We start from the raw sequence: 19,453 nt of genomic DNA, 5'->3' as shown, positions 1-19,453 counted from the left end.
CACTGGCCTTGCCACTGGGCCGGTCGTCTGTCTGAGGGCGGAGCTTCTCGCTCTTCAGAAGTGGCTCGGCGCTGAAAGGTTATGCCGACTACTTTCAGGGCCGTGTCGGGCCCCTGGGGTGTGTGTGTGTGTGTGGGTGTGTGTGTGTTCAGAAATCACACATACAGAGTAAAAAGCACACGATCTGCTGTAGTTATTTTAATAAGAGAGTCATCTTCAGGCGTCTTCTAACCATTACGCTCGACAGGTAAACCTCTCCGGCCCCCCTGATCCCGCCCCCAAAATAAAAATAAACAACACATTCGTGGTCACTAGATTGTTCCATTATCTCAGTCAGTCATCGCCCCGCCCGCGTCCCGTTGACCTGCCAACGGAAGGTGCGGAGCACGCGGTAGAAACAGCAGAGTAGAAAACGCGACCGTATTACAAAGCGGAACGATTCCTGAATTTCGAGTTGGGCTTCCTGCGGTGGTGGTGGTGATGAAGATGATGCCGTATTGCTCACGCCGCCTCGTCACCATGGTAACCGGCCACAGGAGCGCGGTCCCCGCCCCGCAGCGGGGGGATCAGGCGGACCTCTGGGTGTAGAACAGGATGTAGGCCTGAGTGTTGCACACCTCCTCAACCATGCACACCTTCATCTGAGAGTCATTACAGTGGACCCAGAAACCTGCAACGACACGTCACATGACCAACATTTATCCAATGACAACAATCCAGTCAGGTTTCCTTATTTAAATAATCTTCAGACTCACCACCCTCCGTATTGTAGCAGTATGCGGTGTAGTGCCCTGAGCCAAACCCTTTCCCATGATGCATCACGACAGCGGACAGGTCGTAGGTGAAGGGCTCCCTCTGCAGGGCAGGGTGGGAGCTGCAGTAGGGCCGGATGTCCAGCACCTGGTCGAACGCCACGTGCACCCCGATCTTCTCTCGGTGATTCCGGCCCGACCACCTGCGGGTTCGACAGCAGGCGGTGAAACGCCGGGCACGGTGCGCCGCCCGGTGGGCGGACGCCGGCGTTGCGCGGCAGCTGCGCGTCTGATTAGAGCTTCGTTACTGGGGTGAAGGGCGCCCCGCTGCGCTCTTCATCAAAAACTCAATTATTCATGTACACACGAAAGAACAGAATAAATTACGGCAGCAATTCCGCGAATTCTGCTTTTAGATCCGCAACAAAAGTTTTATTTGCCCTCAATGAGCACCCCAGAAAGTTGTGTTAGTATTAATATTTAGGACGATTTAGAACATTCATTTACATTCAAAGCCTTTCTGAACTCGAGCCTCGTTTTAGGACTTAATTGAACGTAAACGTTCTTTTGTGCAAGAGGCTGCAAATTTCACATATTCGAGGCTTATTTGTTTACTTCTTGCACTTCTATTAGTATAATTTGACCAGTGTAATGCGTTAATGTGCATCGGCAAGGTCACAATACGATTATACATCACAACGTATTGTGATGCTGAAAATGTAAAAAAAAAAAAAAAAATGTTAACTGAATTTTGGACTAAACTCGTATACAAAAACACCAACACTTGAGGTCCCCGCATCCATAATATCGGCACGTAAAATAACCAGACGGTCACCCCTACTTCACATGCAGCGAAGCTCTCGAGTTGCTGTGGGAAATAACGTTGGCGTGTAAACGTGCCGAATCGCTCGTTGGCGGCTCACCGGAAGCGTTTGAGGTGCAGGCGCAGCACCTGAGGTAAGCGGTAAATCAGCAGTTGTTTGCTGGCCTCCGTCAGGACCAGGGGCTTGGGGGACGTCCTCCGCCTCTTCTCTGGCGAACAGATTGAGACACCACGTTAGGAAAACACGGCGTCTAAAACGCTCCGCCCCCCCCCCGTTATGGCCGCGGCACTGACTGTTGCAGCGGTTGCAGGCGTAGATGGTCCCCTCCAGGGCCTCCGTCTCCGTGAACTTGGCCAGCATCTCGGTGAGGGTGCAGCTGCGGTGGCAGGCCTGGGCGGCGGCGCTCTTGTCCAGGCTGTGGTAGCGCTCGGGGAACTCCAGCGACAGGTCCCAGAACGGCTCCACCGTGTTGGACTTGTGCTTGCAGGACAGGCACGTCACCTGCGGGACACGCAGCGGTCAAGGGAACCCTGCCGGTGCCACCGTACCCTCAACGACACACAGCAGGACTAAAACCGGGACGAGCAGAGCGGCAGATGCGGGACAAGGTGACAACTTAACGTTGTTTCAGGACAAAAGACTACAAACCTTCCTTGTGTGTTTTTTTGCTCTACCGTTGTTGGTACATTTACATTTGCAGCATTTACCAGACGCCCTTATCCAGAGCGACTTACAATCAGTAGTGACAGGGACAGTCCCCCCCCTGGAGCAACTTAGGGTTAAGTGTCCTGCTCAGGGACACAATGGTAGTAAGTGGGATTTGAACCTGGGTCTTCTGGTTCATAGGCGAGTGTGCTACCCACTAGGCTACTACCTCGCCTCGCCTATGAACCAGAAGACCACAAAGTCCCAGTGGTTTGGGGCGGTGGTGGCCTAGCGGTTAAGGAAGTGGCCCCGTAATCAGAAGGTTGCCTCACTGTCCCCACACGCTGCTCCCCGGGCGCCTGTCATGGCCGCCCACTGCAGAGGACACATTTCACTGTGTGCACCGCGCGCTGTGCATCACATGTGACCATCGCTTCTCTTTCACTTTCAAAGCCCACTTACTTGTGTCTCCGAGCAAGACATTTAACCCTGAATGCGTCTTCAAGGGGACCGTCCCAAATCACCACTGAGCGTAAGGCGCTCTGGACACGAATTCTGACCTCCATTTACATTTACCGCATTATAAACCCTATAAGCCCTCTAAACCCCGGCGACCGTAAAGATACGACTCCCAGTAGAAGCGCACGGCGACGTCTTCATTTCCCGCCGTTGCCGTAGAGCGTAACCATGCCGGCGCTGCACGGTGCTCTACACCGTGGGACCGCATCTACGTCGAACACGCGTTCCAGCCCGAACGCATCCGCCTAACGCTATAAAACGGCGACGTGGGGGGATTTCCGCCGCCAAGTTACGGTGCGAACTCTTCGCGCGAAGGCCGTAGAGCTCGCAACATTTACACTTACGGCATTTGGCAGACGCCCTGATCCAGAGCGACTTACAGCGCGCTTCCACGTTACCATGGATGAAGAGATCAGTTCCGGTTCACTAGGACCCCCAACTATGAATACAATCTTTTTATTCTCTCTGTTCTAGATTCTGTGCAACACAAGTTCGCCGCCAGACAACTGCTCGGTGAAAGTGAAGTGATTGTCATTGTGAGACATGGCAGCACAGCACACGGTGACACAATGAAACGGGTCCTCTGCATTTAACCATCACCCTGAGTGAGCAGTGGGCAGCCATGACAGGCGCCCGGGGAGCAGTGTGTGGGGACGGTGACTTTGCTCAGTGGCACCTCAGAAGAAGATCAGGATTCGAACCGGCAACCTTCTGATTAGGGGGCCGCCACCACCGCCCCAGTTCGGGGTTAGTAACCGCCACGCCGGTGTGTGAGTGCAGGTGGGCGGGGCTGACCTGGCTGAGCAGCTGTCCGTGGAAGATGGTGTTGAGCACCTTGAGGACCTGCTTGGAGAGCTTCTTCTGGGTTTGGGGGCTGACGATGCGCCGCTTGCTGCCCTCGGTCTCCAGCTCCTGCTGCACCTTGTCCAGCAGCTCGCAGAGGAACTCCTGCGCGTCCTGCTGGTCGTAGCCGCGGAACGCCGGGATCAGGCTCCACACCGAGTGCAGCATGGCGAAGGGCGACACCAGCGACCAGCGGCCCGACCACATGACCCGGAAGAGGGTGTGCAGCTCGTGGCAGAGCGACAGCTGCTGGCGGGTGGAGGGGCGCGAGATGCCGGGCCGCGCCGGGCCCGGCGCGCCGGCCACGCCCACCGGCGAGCGGTTGGTCCTGGCCAGCAGCTCCTCGGTCTCGCAGAGGTCCAGCGTGAGGAAGCATTCCCGGAACTTCCGCAGGTGGCTCAGCACCTGCAGGATGGAGTTCATGTAGCAGGTGTTGCCCAGGTTACGCAGGCCGGTGACCCCGGGCGCCAGGCCGCGCCGGCGGTGCTGCGGGCGCCGCCGGGGCGCGCTGGCGAAGCGGGGCGCGGCGCGGTCGGGCGGCTCGCGGAACTTGGGCGGGATGAGGGCGAAGGTCGGCCGGGGCGCCCGGGTCAGCAGCCGCGCGCTCTTCCGGGGCGGGACGCCGGCGAGCTCGCCCATGAGCCGCTTCTTCACCTCGCGCCGCTGCCGCAGCCGCTCCTGCTCCTGCCGCAGCGCCAGCTCCCGCCGCTGCTGCTGCGCCCGCTGCCGGCCGCTCCAGAGGCGCAGGGCGCGCCGCAGCAGCGCCCGCCGCCGGTGGCACAGCGCCGCGTGGCCCTCCCCGCCGCCGGGGCCGCAGTCCGCCGCCGCCGAGCGCAGGGAGCGCCGGCCGGGGCTGCGCACGGTGGACAGCGCCCCCCGCAGGAGCTTCAGGTCCCCCTCGGCGTTGTCGTTGAGGACGTAGTCGCCGCAGCAGAAGCAGAAGACGTCCAGCTCGCGGACGTCCATGGCGAACGGGTGCCGGGACTCCCGGTAGTGCGACAGCGCGTGCTCCTCCATGTAGCGGCCGCACGCCACGTGCGCGCACCGGAGACACGCCCACACCGATTCGGTGGCGCCGCAGTCCGCGCAGCGCCACTTCTGCGGGTTGAGGATGGAGTGGTCGGCGCCCAGGCGCAGCCGAGCCACGTGCTTACAGCGGTCCATCTTCACCGACGCGCGTCCGTCGGCACCCGCGGCCCGCTCATCCTGCAGGGTCACCAATCGGAACGCAGACGCGCCGCCGGCGAGGCGTGCGTCGGGGACACCGCGCGTCCAGGCAGACGTGGAACCCTGGAAAAGAGACAAGAAAGCACAAAATCACCAGCAGAGAACATGTTGGAGAGCTGAACCATGGCGCGGCGGGTATCGGTGCCGATCGACGAAGCCGAGGCCTAGCGGATAAGGAAGCGGCCCCGTAATCAGAAGGTTGCCGGTTCGAATCCCGATACGCCAAGGTGCCACTGAGCAAAGCACCGTCCCCACACACTGCTCCCCGGGCGCCTGTCATGGCTGCCCACTGCTCACCAAGGATGATGGGTTAAATGCAGAGGACACATTTCATAAAAAAAAAAAAGTGAAGTGATTGTCACATGTGTTACACAGCAGCACAGCACACGGTGCACACAGTGAAATTTGTCCTCTGCATTTAACCATCACCCTTGGTAAGCAGTGTGTGGGGACGGTGCTTTGCTCAGTGGCACCTTGGCAGATCGGGATTCGAACCAGCAACCTTCTGATTACAGGGCCGCTTCCTTAACCACTGCCCACCACTGCAACCACCTTATTACCCTGAGTGTCTCCAGGGGGGACGGTCCCTGTAACTACTGACTGTAAGACGCTCTGGATAAAGGTGGCTGAGAAATGCCACACACGTTAATGGAACTCGACACGGTTTGTTGTCTCTACATGTATGCAGATATTTTACAGACATTTACAACATGACCCAAGGCCGGACTTGTCTTTTTAATGCACCGATCAATTGTTTTACAGGAGGTGTATGCATGAAAGTGAAGTGATTGTCACTTGTGATGCACAGCAGCACACATGATGTACACAGTGAAATCTGTCCTCTGCATTTATCCCATCACCCTGAGTGAGCAGTGGGCGGCCATGCCAGATGAGGGGAGCAGCGTGTGGGGACGGTGCTTTGCTCAGTGGCACCTTGGCGGATCGGGATTCGAACTGATTACGGGGCCGCTTCCTTAACCGCTAGGCCACCACTGCCCCATTTATCAGATGCCCTTATCCAGCGAGTCAGTGGTGACAGGGACAGTCCCCCCTGGAGACACTCAGGGTTAAGTGTCCTGCTCAGGGACATGATGGGATTTGAACCTGGGTCTTCTTTTTCATAGGCGAGTGTGTTACCCGCTAGGCTACCACCACCTATTAGTTACGTTTTCTTACAAGGGAAAGTCCGAGTCTTGCTGAAAAGTAAATCCGAGTACTGGATCAGCCGACTTCCAGACGCCGGAGGAGGAACCGACCAGTACCGGGAGGGGGGACCAACTTCGCCGGGGTCCGGAGACCCCGCACCGGGCACGACGATTCCGTCCCCCGTTATAGCGGGGCGGCTCTGCGGGGCTGACCGAGCAGAGGAAGGGAGCGGAACTCGGGTGAAGTGGAGTAAAGTTTTTTTTACTTCTCCTCCCGGGCGGCGGACGCCGCGTCACCTGTGGATCACGACGCGGGTCTCGGCGGGACGGAGGGGCGCTAGCGCGTTAGCCGCTACCGGCACAACTTATTTCAGACGCCGCGGAGGCCGTTAGCACACCGGGCTAACGGGAGACCGGGCGCCCGGGGCGGGAGTTTGTCCGGGAAGGGACCGGCTTTTGTTGGCTTTTTTTTTTATTATTATTATTTCCGCCGCAGCGTTCCGAAGTCGGAGCCGCGCCGCTCACCGCAGCCCCGCCGGCGAACACAATAACCAGCGCGGCTCCGCAGAACAAAGGGTCCCGATCCGCGGTGCCGCGCCGCCGCCGCCGCCGAGACGCGGAAGCCGGGAGTCGCCCGGAGCTCCGGCGCGGACCCGATGCGCCGCGGCGGCCCGCGAAACAAAAGCACTTTCAGCGCGAACGATTAAAAGCGAAGAAAAAAAAAAAGGACGATGGAGGGAGGAGGGGGGGGGGGTCGCCGCGGCTCAACCAACCCGGATTAAAGTCCCGCTGACGGGCGAACAAAAGCGCGCCGGCCCGCTCCGGAGCGGCCGGCGACACTCACCGTGCACCAGCAGCGCGACCGCCGCGTTCAGCTGCGCGACGTCGTCCTCGTCGCCGCCGTGGCCGCGCCGCCCGCCGCGCCGCTTTTATTTACCGCCATCGGCCGCACGCGCAAGCTGTCACCGCCGCGGCGTCGCGGCCCGAACTGCCCCGCGCGGCGATTGGTCGCGCCGCGGCCCCGTGCGCCGACCGTCGGCGCCGCTGATTGGCTGGAGGGGCCGAGCGGCCGAGCGGCTCCGGCGCCCCTATAAACGGGAGAGGGGAGCGCGGCCAGGCGGCGACGCGCGGACCGCGGGGTCCGGCGGGGAGAGAAAAAAAAAAAAAAAAAAGTTTCGCTCTCCGGGAAAACGCGCGTTTGTTCCGGGTAGAATGTGAAACGCGGGCCGTCCGGAACCCGATAAACCGTTTTCTGGGTACCACTTTTAACACCGACCCGTACAAGCCCCAAACAATCGTGTACGATAGTTTTGTAGTGTGACGTGGAAAGAATCATGCAATTACCGCAAAACTTGTTTTTCTGTCCAATACTGTAAAATCCTACAAAAAAAACCCCAAAACACTTGGTTCATAAGACGAAACAGGTTTTATTTTTCAAGGTACAAAACTATTTCATGGCTGAAAAACAGCACAACGTTAATAGTAAACACCCTGTTACTGTAAACATTTTTACAAACGATGCATCGGAATTATGACTTAATTTACTGTGCGCTACAGGCTTCATTATTGTTCTGGACAAACCTAAAATACAAAAAAAAAAAAAAACAATACGGAAACAAGCACCCTTAAATATAAAACATATATACATATTCAATATGGGGGAAGAAAATGCTCAGATTTAGAAAAGATCTGTTATCTTTACGCGCCTCCTCCGGTACATTCCGAACTAAAACTCCGGGCACCTGACCGGTCAGGCAACGTGTGGCCCTAAATATCTGTACCCAAACACGAACCCTAGTTTTAACTTGGTGTTGCGTGGAGGGCGACATTAAACGCAGCGCTCAGAAAATTCGCAAAACTCATGGTGTGAAGGCATTTACGAAACAGTCAGCAAAATGCACTGCGAAACAGAAGGATGATTCGAAAGAATAAATGAACAGAACTATTCATTCTTGCTTTATGACAGCGTTCGGAATACTCTTCCCGTTGCGTTTGGAGAGCTGACGCCCTCTTCCGATCTTCTAGCGCCCCTCAGCGAACGCTCGCTCCTTGCAGCACCTGCTGCTTGCGGACCTTGCCGAACAGCTCCAGATACTGAGTCATGGTGTCAACTGCGTCCGCGGGCACGAACAGGCCCTCCGCTTTGGTGGCGAACACGGAAGGCAGCTCGGGAACGTTGGGCCCGAGGAAGCTCTGTATGAACTCCTTAATGAGGTTCCAGCAGTCGCCAGGAACCACACAGGCACAGTACTCGACCTGCAATCCACAACCACGCTGCAAGTTAACAAGACAAGTTTCAGCTCCCGCACGTTCACATTTGTCCTCTTCCAGGTCGACTTAAAAGTCGTTTTATTCACTCTGCTGTAGTCAGGCATTAATCGAAGTATTCTCTGAAGAGTAAGGTTTTAAGCTGCCGTTTGAAAATACTTATCGACTGTGCTGAGCACCATTGCCAAATACATTTGAAAAAAAGAAAAAAAATTCTCTTTATGTTGCATTTTGAAATGCAAAAACAATATTAAAAATGATTAAAAAAAAAAAAAGAAAAACTCACCTCCACAGAAATGCCCCGTGCACTTGAGTTCATGGTCACTGTTCCAAGCTTCACAAGGAAATCACAGTAGCGGTACCGCGCCCCCCGGCTCTCCACCTTGTGGCCCTTGGCGTTCTGGAAGTGGCTCTTCAGCTTCACCATCAGCACGTCGAAGTTGCCGTCGGCCATGAGGCAGGGGCCGCCCTCGAACAGGGCCGTGCAGCTGAGCGGTGCCTCCGAGTTGTGCATCACGTACAGAAGTTTGGAAGGCTGTCCTGAGAACACACGAGAACTCACTCAGTATGTAGTGGTCCATAACAGAAAAGAGCGTGTGTGTAATATTATATATATTATATATTCACACACACACACACAGCACAGGCCAAAAGTTTGGACACACCTTCTCATTCAATGTGTTTTCGTGCACAGAGTGAAATTTCTCCTCTGCATTTAACCATCACCCTGAGTGAGCAGTGGGCAGCCATGACAGGCGCCCGGGGAGCAGTGTGTGTGGACGGCGCTTTGGTCAGTGGCACCTCAGTGGAACCGTGGCAGATCGGGGCCTTGGCTGATTACGGGGCCGCTTCCTTAACCGCTAGGCCACCACTGCCCCTGAACCCAGTCGACATGGTTTGGTGTGAGCTGGACCGCAGAGTGAAGGCAAAGGGGCCAACAAGTGCTAAACACCTCTGGGAACTCCTTCAAGACTGTTGGAAAAGAATTTCAGGTGACGACCTCTTGAAGCTCATAGAGAGAATGCCAAGAGGGTGCAAAGCAGTAATCAGAGCAAAATTTGGAAGAACATGTTTTCGATTATTTCACCTTTTTTGATTAAGTACATAACTCCAAATGTGTTCATTCATAGTTTTGATGCCTTCAGTGAGAATCTATCAATGTAAATGGTCATGAAAATAAAGAAAACACATTTAATGAGAAGGTGTGTCCACACTATTGGCCTGTACTGTGTGTGTGTGTGTGTGTGTGTGTATATATATATATATATATATATATATATATATATATAAAATAAAATCATTCATATATTTAAAAAAGCATCTCTCCCCGTACCGCTGGCAGTGCCGGTGGTGTGGTACGTCTCGCAGTCCACCCAGAAGCTTCCCTGCTTCATGGCTCCCAGCTGCTCCAGCTGCCGGTGCAGCATGTCCACTGTCTGCTGGACACTCTTCCCCTCCAACACAGGCACCTGACACACGCTACACACACAGGTACGCCGCACCCACCACCTCCGGTTAAACCGCCACGGAACTTTCAGAGCCCGGCGCAGCACGGTTCTGATACCGTCTCTGCACCGGGACATTTCAGATCGTCTACCTGCATCTTTGGCTTGGTGGTAGACACGAGTCCCGCGACAGCAGAGGCGTTATTAGTGAACAATAAATCACTTTCTGTGTGTCAGAAACAGCTACAGCGACATATTGCGATATCAGGTCAGAGTTATATTGGTTGAATTATTAAATTAATGCGATCCACACAGCATCCTGTATTTCAGCTCCCGTTTTCTCCCCCACTATCAGTGGACTGTGGAACATCGCAGTATGTCGTGATATACTCGCGTCCTGAAAGAAAGGACCGTCCGCCTCGGCTGGAAAACGCGGCGGCCACCGTCGAGCCGTCGTTAAAGCGCAAATGTTCTTCACGAAACAGAAGTGGCGACTTACCACGTTACTCCCATCTTCGTGCAGGAAAGGAGCACATCCGGTCGAGAGCGGACGTTGCGTCATCAAACCGCGTAAAATTACAGGATTAAAAGAGAAATAACACGGCTAATCTAATGTAACCAAAGATGGACATTTTAACGATATTTTACTTTGTGAGCGACGTAGATGTTATTGAAGCGGGAATGCATTTTCCCTGCTGACGATGTGGGCGGAGCCGCATGGCGTCCATTGTGGACCATATGATATCTGATCCCAGATCAGGTTAAAAGTCCGCTTCCGCTGCAGACGGGTGCTTTGATGCAGTTGTCTCTGATCTCAGATCAGGCCCCGCGGCTCGTCGACGCGTCAACTCCGAGCGAGGGCCCACGTGTGTACTGTGCCGCGTTTCTCTGTAGCGCCGCAACTCGTGGAAGTGGAACGGCGACTGGAACCCGAGCCTGAAAGATGCCGAAAGCCAAGAAGCCGAAAGCCGGCGGCCGGGCAGCGGAAAGCGGCGGCGGCGGGGTGGCCCTGGCCGATCAGATCCTCCAGGGCGACGTGGTGCGACCACACGGCCGGGTGAAGCAGCGGAGCCGCGGGCGAGAAGAGGACGACGAGTACGTAGACGAGCGGCTGTCGAGGAAGATCCTGGAGCAGGCGCGGATTCAGCAGGAGGAGCTGCAGACCGAGTTCGGGCTCACCGCGGAGGTCAAGAAGAAGCCGGTCACGTCGCTGGGTCCAGGTGCGTTGGTCCTCCAGCTTTACACCGGGCTGCTCTGGGTCCAGCAGCAGAATTCCTTATATTTGGTTGAATTATAGATACGTGTTTAGAAAAAAACATATAAAATGCATTATACATGTATAACTCGTTAAAATAATTCTACATAGTAAGTAGTAGTCTAGTGGGTAAAACACTCGCCAATGAACCAGAAGACCCAGGTTCAAACCCCACTTACTGCCATTGTGTCCCTGTAACTATTGATTTCCAGTCGCTCTGTATAAATGCTGTAAATGTAAATGTCATGTATACACTACCGGTAAAACAATTGTTCGGCTTGTTGTAAATGTCTGTTAAAGATGAAATATCTGCATACATGTAGAGAGGAACTTTATCAGCAATAAACCGTGTCGAGTTCCATTAACGTGTGTGGCATTTCTCAGCCACCTTTATCCAGAGCGTCTTACAGTCAGTAGTTACAGGGACCGTCCCCCTTGGAGACACTCAGGGTAGTAAGGTGGTCGCAAGGTAGTCTAACACTAACACATGCACATAAACACGCACTGCACAAAATAAAAAAAATATCGTCTAGCATGTTCTTTCCTGACAAGTTGGGCCTTATCAGGGCTCTTAGTTTTGCACCTCAAAATCTATAGAAACCGAATGAGAATTGCTGGTGTCTTCCTGTTGTAAGTCGCTTTGGATAAAAGCGTCTGCCAAGAACAATAAAGCAAGTGACGTTTGAACCTGCGACTGTGGTCTTCTGGTTCATAGGCGAGTGTGTTGCACACCAGGCCACTAGCACCCGGGTCTGTCACTTTAAATGCTTCATTCGCTATTATTCGTTGTTATTTCAGTCTCTTCCTTGTTCCTTTTCTCTATTCAAACTCATTTCATGTCTTTTTTTTTTCTTGGAAAAAACAAGGGCATTTGTAAATTCGAGTAAACTTCGTACGTCGATGTGTGTTTTGTAAGACGTACGTCCTTTTTGCTGTAGTTAACAGGTCCGGATGTCGACGTGACTGGACTACCTTTGCAGTGAGGTGGATGTGGATTTCTGAATTGTTCGATCTGCTTTACCGGCAGGCACTCACGATGCGGAGTCAGATGACGAATGGCCCGGTCTGGACGCAGAGGACGTTGGGGAAGAAGGGGCGGGGAGTGGAGGTGCGGTGGAGGTGGACCCGGAGGACGAGAGAGCCATCCAGATGTTCATGAGCAAAAACCCCCCTGTCAGGTGGGCAGCCATCATTCGACCGGTTCGCTTTTGCCCCGCGCGTTTCGTGCGTGGATTCGCTGTGTCGAGCGTTTCACTTCCGCAGGCGCACGCTGGCAGACATCATCATGGAGAAGATAACGGAGAAACAGACTGAGGTGGGAACGGTGCTGTCAGAGGTCTCTGGACGACCCATGCCTCAGCTGGACCCTAGGGTCATCGAGGTTTACAAAGGGGTGAACAAGGTGAGAGCCTTAATGTCTAATGAATGTACTTGCTGTTAACTACGTACGTGTAGTAGTGGTGCACGTACCTGCTGTAATACCTGCGTAATTTTGTAGGGGCAGTGTTGCAAGATCTGAACTCAACAGATGACTATTTTAAGATACAGATTTTTTTAGTTTGAGGCCTCGACACTGACCCCCGGTGGTATGGAGTACACACTACAGAATACGACCCAATAGTACAGTACGGACGCAATTATATCAGCACAAACGTTAACACCGCAACTGTGTACGGATACGCACAAGTAGCTCACAGCAAGTATATTTCTGGCTTAATTAATCTGCTCAGGCCAAAGACCTTATACTGTTGCTTGGGAACGGCTGTGGAAATGTGTGACTGGAACATCCCTACAGGTTTTATCCAAATACCGAAGTGGAAAACTGCCGAAAGCTTTCAAGATCATCCCCGCTCTGTCCAACTGGGAGCAGGTTCTGTACCTGACCGAGCCGGAGACCTGGACTGCCGCCGCCATGTACCAGGCAACCAGGTCAGTCTCATATTTTTATACTGATGTGTATGTAAAACCATTTTTCAGACCACCATATGCATTATGGGCACCGTAGTCATCTCGTGCCCCTCCATTTGGCACGAGATGAACGTTCTCAGTTCTCTTTGATCTGCAGGATTTTCTCATCCAACCTTAAGGAGCGAATGGCTCAGCGCTTCTACAACCTGGTGCTGTTGCCACGGATACGCGACGACATAGCGGAGTACAAGCGACTGAACTTTCATCTGTACAGCGCCCTAAAGAAGGCCTTGTTTAAGCCTGGGGCCTGGTTCAAAGGTGAGAGGCTTTGTCTGGTGCCGCCGCGACCTCGGCGGGGAGAGGCGGAGCTCGAGCAGACGCTGATGATGTCGCCCATGTGATCGTTGCAGGAATTCTCATACCGCTGTGCGAGTCGGGCACCTGCACCCTGAGGGAGGCCATCATCGTCGGCAGCATCCTCACCAAGTGCTCCATTCCTGTCCTGCACTCTAGGTGAAGAACAAAAACGCTAGCAGTAATAAAGTTTGGCAACTGGCATTTTTTTTTTTTCCATTTCTGAGTAGTAGCCTAGTAGGCAGGTAGTAGCCTAGCGGGTAACACACTCGCCTATGAACCAGAAGACCCAGGTTCAAATCCCACTTACTACCACTGTGTTCCTGAGCAAGACACTTGAGTGTCTCCAGGGAGACTGTCCCCTGTATCTACTGATTGTAAGTCGCTCTGGATAAGGGCGTCTGATGAATGCTGTAAATGTAAATGGACTTTTTTTTTTGTTTTTGTTTTATTGTCGTTGTGCCTGTGCAGTGCTGCCATGCTTAAACTGGCGGAGATGGAGTATAACGGCGCCAACAGCATCTTCCTGCGGCTGCTGCTGGATAAGAAGTATGCGCTGCCCTTCCGTGTGCTGGACGCCCTGGTGGCCCACTTCCTGACGTTCCGCGGCGAGAAGCGCACGCTGCCCGTCCTCTGGCACCAGAGCCTGCTGACGCTGGTCCAGCGCTACAAAGCTGACCTGGCGTCCGACCAGAAGGCGGCGCTGCTGGAGCTGCTCAAGGCGCAGAGCCATCCACAGATATCAGCCGAGATCCGCAGGGAGCTGCAGAATTCGGAGTCCCGTGACCTTGAAACGGCAACAACGGTCATGGCGGTCGGCTGACACTCCGCCACACAGACTTCACTGTGATGCTATCTTCCAGACCGCCCTGAAGAACGACCTGGTGAAGGAAGCCAGACTGTTGGATATGAAAAAGGAACGAATTATCATTATTCCACACACATGCATTCATGTGTGGATTACTGTACATGTTAACAGTAACATTACAAGGGACGCCTCTTTAGAGGTTGATATTGGTTCTCTGGAAGAACGTCGATTGGGGTGTAATTGAGGGTATTTTTTTTTTTCCTGAGTCACCAGTCTTCATTTAAATTCATTTACAGAGACCATCAAAATAAATTGTACAGCTTACTGGGTGTTCAAAGTGTTTTATTAATATGGCATGAGTAATGGTGGACAGATAGTTTAAAGTGAGATGATGTTTGGATCAAACCAGCAGATGCACATTTAAACTAGTTAAATATAACTTTTTATAATTTATCAACCAACACCCTCCTCAGTCCTCGTCAATCCAAGACTTTCCCTATTTTCCACTTTCTAAGAAATTTTGTGTCATAAATATTTGCACTGATTTGAGTTGAGGGTGTTAATAACTTTAAATGTTTTATAGGTCTGTTCTAAATGTTAAAACAAATGAATGCAATTTGGTTAACGCATATTAATGCAATGTTGTTTAGTTCCTGTGTGGGTCTGACCTAGGACTTGGATCAACTGTAGTCAAGCCCTACATAACCATGGAGATGGACAGTAAATCAGACACGACCACATGATGTGTGGTTCGCAGCATGTTTTAGCGGATCATCTAAATTAGGATGGAAAAAAAACATTTACAGCATTTATCAGACGCCTTTTTCCTGAGCGACTTACAATCAGCAGTGACAGGGTCAGTCCCCCCCTGGAGACACTCAGGGATAAGTGTTTTGCTCAGGGACACAATGACTTTGACTAGTCATTAATCAATTGCAAAATGATTCATTGGATAAAAGGTTTAGCTGACTGACAGTCCTACTTATTTTAAATATTTAACGGGTAAATAGTAATATTAAATCGGCGACTCTGTTCCCCTGTCGCATCCCGTTGGTTCAGTCCAGAGTGTGGCCTTCTGGGAAATGTAGTTTAACGTCCCTCCGGGCTCTGAAGGGTTAAGATGATTGTTCCTGTTAACCTGCTCTCTATATAAAGGGTTATTAAGGGGTTCGGACCCGATCAGCCGCTCGGATGGAGCTACAGTGCAACGAGAACGCAGTCTTCACCTCACCAGGCAGCTCGTCGGAACCGGACAGGTGCCGGAACCGGGCCAGTCGAGATCCGGTACTGACCGGAGACCGTCGGCTCTGGCAGAACCTGGTGACCTTAGAAAAGGCCCATCAGACGTCGGACTCATATTTCGGTTCCGTCCAGACCGACATAAATCCGCACATGAGGAGGCTGTTAACGGAGTGGATGCTGCAGGTGAGGAAATGAGGGCGAAGCAAAAGGAAACGCGTCAAAGTGCAGAATATATATTCATATCAGGTTTACACTGGGACAGTTTGGAGTAATTTCATTTGCACTCTAACTTTTATAACTGCTATATAAAACAGAATAATTGCACATGTACATGCACAAAGTGTACTCATATATAATAAATAACATCGGCTCATTTTACAAATCGTCATCCCAGTGAATATTTACTGTAAGGAATAGAGGTAAAAAGGAAAAATATGTGCAGTATACGTGCAGCAGAGGAACTGTATTTGTGTACTGTACAGTAGGGGGCGCTGCAGGCTCAGACACGGGCCCTCAGAGTGCAGCTCCTTTGAGGTGGTGGTGTTTGGCAGGTGTGCGAGGAGCAGAAGTGTGAGGAGGAGGTGTTCCCTCTGGCCGTGAACTACCTGGACCGGTACCTGATGCGCCACCCCGCTCAGAGGGGGACCCTCCAGCTGCTGGGCGCCGTCTGCATGTTCCTGGCCTCCAAACTCAGGGAGATGGTGCCGCTCAGCGCCACAAAGCTCTGCATCTACACCGACTACGCTGTCTCCGTCCCGCAGATCCTGGTGAGGCATCTTCGCCTGATCGCCATCACTTTCTACCGACTACTTTACTGCCGAAAGGCTAAAGTGCACAGCACGGGCAGGAAGTCTGTGGACTTCCAAATTTTCACCTGGACAGGGTATCCGTGGATCCTTAAATTCTATTTTCCAAAATGAAGCCCTTAAATATAATTCAAAGTGACTAGTAAAGGCTTAAACTACTTTTACTGGTAACCTCTAAATAATTTGGTGAATTTCTCCTGTTGTGTGTTGGAGGGGGGCCTTTTTCAGGATGGAAAATAAATGGCTCTTTCCACCCGTGGTGCTAGACGGAAACATTCCGCACTCGTGTCTCCAGACGTGTTCGGAGAGTGGGAATTCTCCTTATTTTAAAAACGTCTGAAACGTACTGAATCTGGAATAGCCTAGTGAGGAGCAAAAAGTATGTTCCTACATTAGGTCTTTCCTAAATCAGATGAAACAAGCCTCTAATCTGTTAGTAATCCGTCGGTCACGTGCATGGAAATGACTCACAAATAAGAAACCGAAAATGTGGCTTGCTGAAGTACAGCAATCCTTATAACATTGACAAAGGCTAAACAATTGGAAAGGACCATTAGAAATGGAATTTGGAAGGAAAAGGAATCTATAAAATAGTAATATATTAAGATAAAATAAAATGAATATTTTATTTTAGAATATAATAGGCCCTCACAGTATCACATGTAGTTGACCGCCCCGATGCAGGGTCTTATGAAAGTGGCCTTAAAGAGGTCTCTGGCGTCTGGCCCCTCACACAAACATGGTCAGGTTCTGCAGGTGCGCGTGGACTGGTGTGACACCTCATGTCTTGAATTGAACAAAACCAAGGAGATGGTGGTGGCCTTCACCATCAAGCAGAGGGACCTGGCTGCAGCAGTTACCACCTTAATCTATGGGAAGCCAGTGGAGCTAGTCGAGGTGTATAAATACCGGGCCATACCATCTTAGACCACCTGCTGAAATTCTCCTCCAACACAGAGGAGATTCTCGGGACGTGTCATCAGCGACAGAACCTGCTCAGGAAGCTCAATTTCTTTGATTTCCTCCATCGTAGAGAGTGAAAATCATTCTCCATCATCTGCTGGTTGCATTCCAGAAACTGGCTACTGCGCACCGTCAGCGTGTGCTCTAAGATTATTGGCTGGCCTGCGAGACCCTTATCCCACATGTGCGACCAGCAGACACTCAGGATCATTTGAGACCCCTCGCACCCGCTGGACGGTCACCTTTGTGGTTTCCTCACTTCATTGGTTTCCAGTGAATTTTAGGGGCGAGTTCAAGATCTTGTTGGTTGTTTTTAAAGTTCTTAACGTGTTGGGACCTTCTTCACAGTCCAACTGTGGCCATCTGATCAGCAGCTCTTGACCATCCCTAGGACTGGGCTAAAGACTCACGGGGAGAGTGCTTTATTGGTTTATGTCCTAATGTTTTTACATATTATGATGACCTTGTATTCTTTGTATTCTGTCACTCAAATACCTGCTGGCCAATGAGGCGAAGCTCCGCCCACACGAGAGAACTGTGCCAGAAGTCGAACCGAACAATCCGGCAGCGCAAGCGCAAAACGGGGCGGAGCGACTGAAAAGGCAGCAGCGAAACTGTAAACATGGGCAGCGAAAAGTGAAAACGAGCGAGAGGCCATATTTTCGTTTGACATTAGGAACTTTTTGGTTTCAAGCTTATGGCACAAATCTGATTCCACACCTTTATTATTGTTATAAAAAGAAAAAAAAAAAAAGCTTTTATTAATCCTTGAAGCTGTGCTTTGACACCCCGCAAAACAAATCCCCCCCATATCACCTCACACACTCCCACCAACCCAGAGCTCCTCAGATTTGAGTTGTTCACTTTACTTTACTTTACTTACCAGACGCTTTTACATATTAAAAAGCGACTTACAAGAGGAAGACGCCACGTTCACTTCCCGAGCATTTTACACCGCACTGCTTCTGATAAAGTCATTTGTCATTGTTCGTAGGCCAGTATACGGAAAATGTGTTATTGTGCGCCGCTGTGCCTTTTAAACGGCCAAATGAAGCCTCAAACCCGCAGACACGCAGCTGGACGGGCCTTTATTCCGGTCTGGCGTGATTTCCGCATTGCTAAATGACCCCGGCGTGTTTTGTCGTGCAGCAGTGGGAGGTGGTCGTGGCGTCGAGGCTGGGCTGGGACCTTGCCACCGTCCTGCCCTCGGACTTCCTGGAGCCGATTCTCTCGGGCCTGCCCATGGTCCCGCGCGGCCTGCGCGTCCTGCGCAGGCACGTCCACTCCTACGTCGCCCTGGCAGCGACAGGTGAGATGTGCCCCCCCCCGCCGCCGGATGTCGTTTCGCCGCGTTTCACCAAGTCAGAAATAAAAAGGGAGATTTTCCCGGCAGCGCAGACAAAAGGCGGCTGCGGCGGCATTCATTCCGAGGGCGTCAGCGCATTCTCTGCGGCGGCGCAGTAATCCTGCATTATGAGCTTTGAAAAGCGGCCTCGACCGCCAGTGGCTACGCCGGTCGGAGGCTCCGGTTACACCGGGCCCTCGGGGCAGGGAGTGGCCCGCGGTTCATCTCTTCGTTCCTCAGCACTCCTTTTTAAAAAGTGAAGTGATTGTCACGCGTGATGCACAGCAGCACAGCACACGGCGCACACAGTGAAATTTGTCCTCTGCATTTAACCCATCACCCTGAGTGAGCAGTGGACGGCCATGACAGGCGCCCGGGGAGCGGCGTGTGGGGACGGTGCTTTGCTCAGTGGCGTCTTGGCAGATCGGGATTCGAACCGGGGACCTTCTGATTACGGGGCCGCTTCCTTAACCGCTAGGGCCACCGCCGCCCCGGCACTCCTCCTCCTCCCGCGTTAATAGACACGAGCCTAAACTGGATGTCGGTTCCAGAGACGACGTTCCTGGCCTTCCCTCCGTCCACGCTAGCCTGCGCCGGCGTGGCGCTGGCAATCCGGAGGCTCGGGCTCCTGGAGGACGGCCTCACCTGCGACGCCCTCACGCAGCTGATGGCCGCCGCCCTGGAGACCGACCTGGTGAGGCGACTGCTCCCCCCCCCTCCCCCTCCCGGCGCAGTCACGTCCGTGCCCGCGTGACACGCCCCTCTCTCTCCCCAGGCCTCCCTGCGCTGCTGCTTCCGCCGGCTGGAGAGCGCGCTGAACCTCAGCCTGCCGCCCGGGTCACGTTCCGGCCGCGACGTCACCCTGTCCCCTTTCTGCCTGGCGAGGACGGACGTGGAGCCGCGCCGTTCCTGAGGAACCTTTTCCCTCCTTTTGTTTCTGGTGTTGTTGAATGTTATTTAAACGCGTTCTATACCGCGTTGGCGCTGTGTAGGGGACAGTCGTGGTGGCCGTGGGAACAACGTGGCTCCGCCCAGCTGACCTTTTAAACAGCGCCGCAGGTCATTGTGTTCAGTTCACCGCTCGCGACCAATAAAATGTGATGA

General features: G+C 52.9%; 4 protein-coding genes across 5 annotated transcripts; 2 read left to right on the top strand and 2 right to left on the bottom strand.

Annotated features, from left to right (window-relative positions):
• Positions 1 to 183: 183 nt before the first annotated feature.
• Positions 184 to 6,964, bottom strand: usp49 (ubiquitin specific peptidase 49). The gene is made up of 6 exons (XM_028998716.1): positions 6,800 to 6,964; positions 3,536 to 4,873; positions 1,870 to 2,077; positions 1,676 to 1,784; positions 756 to 955; positions 184 to 670 (listed from the first exon to the last, which is right to left on the bottom strand). Exons 2-6 carry the CDS (start codon positions 4,745 to 4,747, stop codon positions 567 to 569), a joined length of 1,833 nt encoding a protein of 610 aa, XP_028854549.1. The 5' UTR covers positions 4,748 to 4,873; positions 6,800 to 6,964; the 3' UTR covers positions 184 to 566.
• Positions 6,965 to 7,422: 458 nt separating this feature from the next.
• On the bottom strand, positions 7,423 to 10,307 carry med20 (mediator complex subunit 20). Of its 2 annotated transcripts, XM_028998429.1 has the most exons (4): positions 10,168 to 10,307; positions 9,557 to 9,702; positions 8,510 to 8,763; positions 7,423 to 8,211 (listed from the first exon to the last, which is right to left on the bottom strand). In XM_028998429.1, the coding sequence occupies exons 1-4, from the start codon at positions 10,179 to 10,181 to the stop codon at positions 7,987 to 7,989; spliced, it is 639 nt and encodes a 212-aa protein (XP_028854262.1). In that variant the 5' UTR covers positions 10,182 to 10,307; the 3' UTR covers positions 7,423 to 7,986. The 2 variants fall into 2 exon arrangements, with proteins under 2 accessions (XP_028854262.1, XP_028854261.1); XM_028998428.1 differs by lacking the exon at positions 10,168 to 10,307 and having other exon boundaries at positions 7,424 to 8,211; positions 9,557 to 10,161.
• A 172-nt stretch (positions 10,308 to 10,479) lies between these two features.
• bysl (bystin-like) lies at positions 10,480 to 14,317 on the top strand. Its single transcript, XM_028998427.1, has 7 exons — positions 10,480 to 10,888; positions 11,951 to 12,101; positions 12,187 to 12,325; positions 12,719 to 12,852; positions 12,989 to 13,149; positions 13,242 to 13,344; positions 13,657 to 14,317. Exons 1-7 carry the CDS (start codon positions 10,612 to 10,614, stop codon positions 14,006 to 14,008), a joined length of 1,317 nt encoding a protein of 438 aa, XP_028854260.1. The 5' UTR covers positions 10,480 to 10,611; the 3' UTR covers positions 14,009 to 14,317.
• An 855-nt stretch (positions 14,318 to 15,172) lies between these two features.
• On the top strand, positions 15,173 to 19,262 carry ccnd3 (cyclin D3). The gene is made up of 5 exons (XM_028998957.1): positions 15,173 to 15,418; positions 15,787 to 16,002; positions 18,154 to 18,313; positions 18,901 to 19,043; positions 19,125 to 19,262. Exons 1-5 carry the CDS (start codon positions 15,185 to 15,187, stop codon positions 19,260 to 19,262), a joined length of 891 nt encoding a protein of 296 aa, XP_028854790.1. The 5' UTR covers positions 15,173 to 15,184.
• The last annotated feature ends 191 nt before the right edge of the window (positions 19,263 to 19,453 follow it).

The sequence above is a fragment of the Denticeps clupeoides genome, chromosome 12 (genome assembly GCF_900700375.1).
Source record: "Denticeps clupeoides chromosome 12, fDenClu1.1, whole genome shotgun sequence".
NCBI lineage: Eukaryota > Metazoa > Chordata > Actinopteri > Clupeiformes > Denticipitidae > Denticeps > Denticeps clupeoides.
The sequence above is the reverse complement of the archived record's forward strand: the minus strand, read 5'-3'. Positions and strand labels throughout refer to the sequence as shown.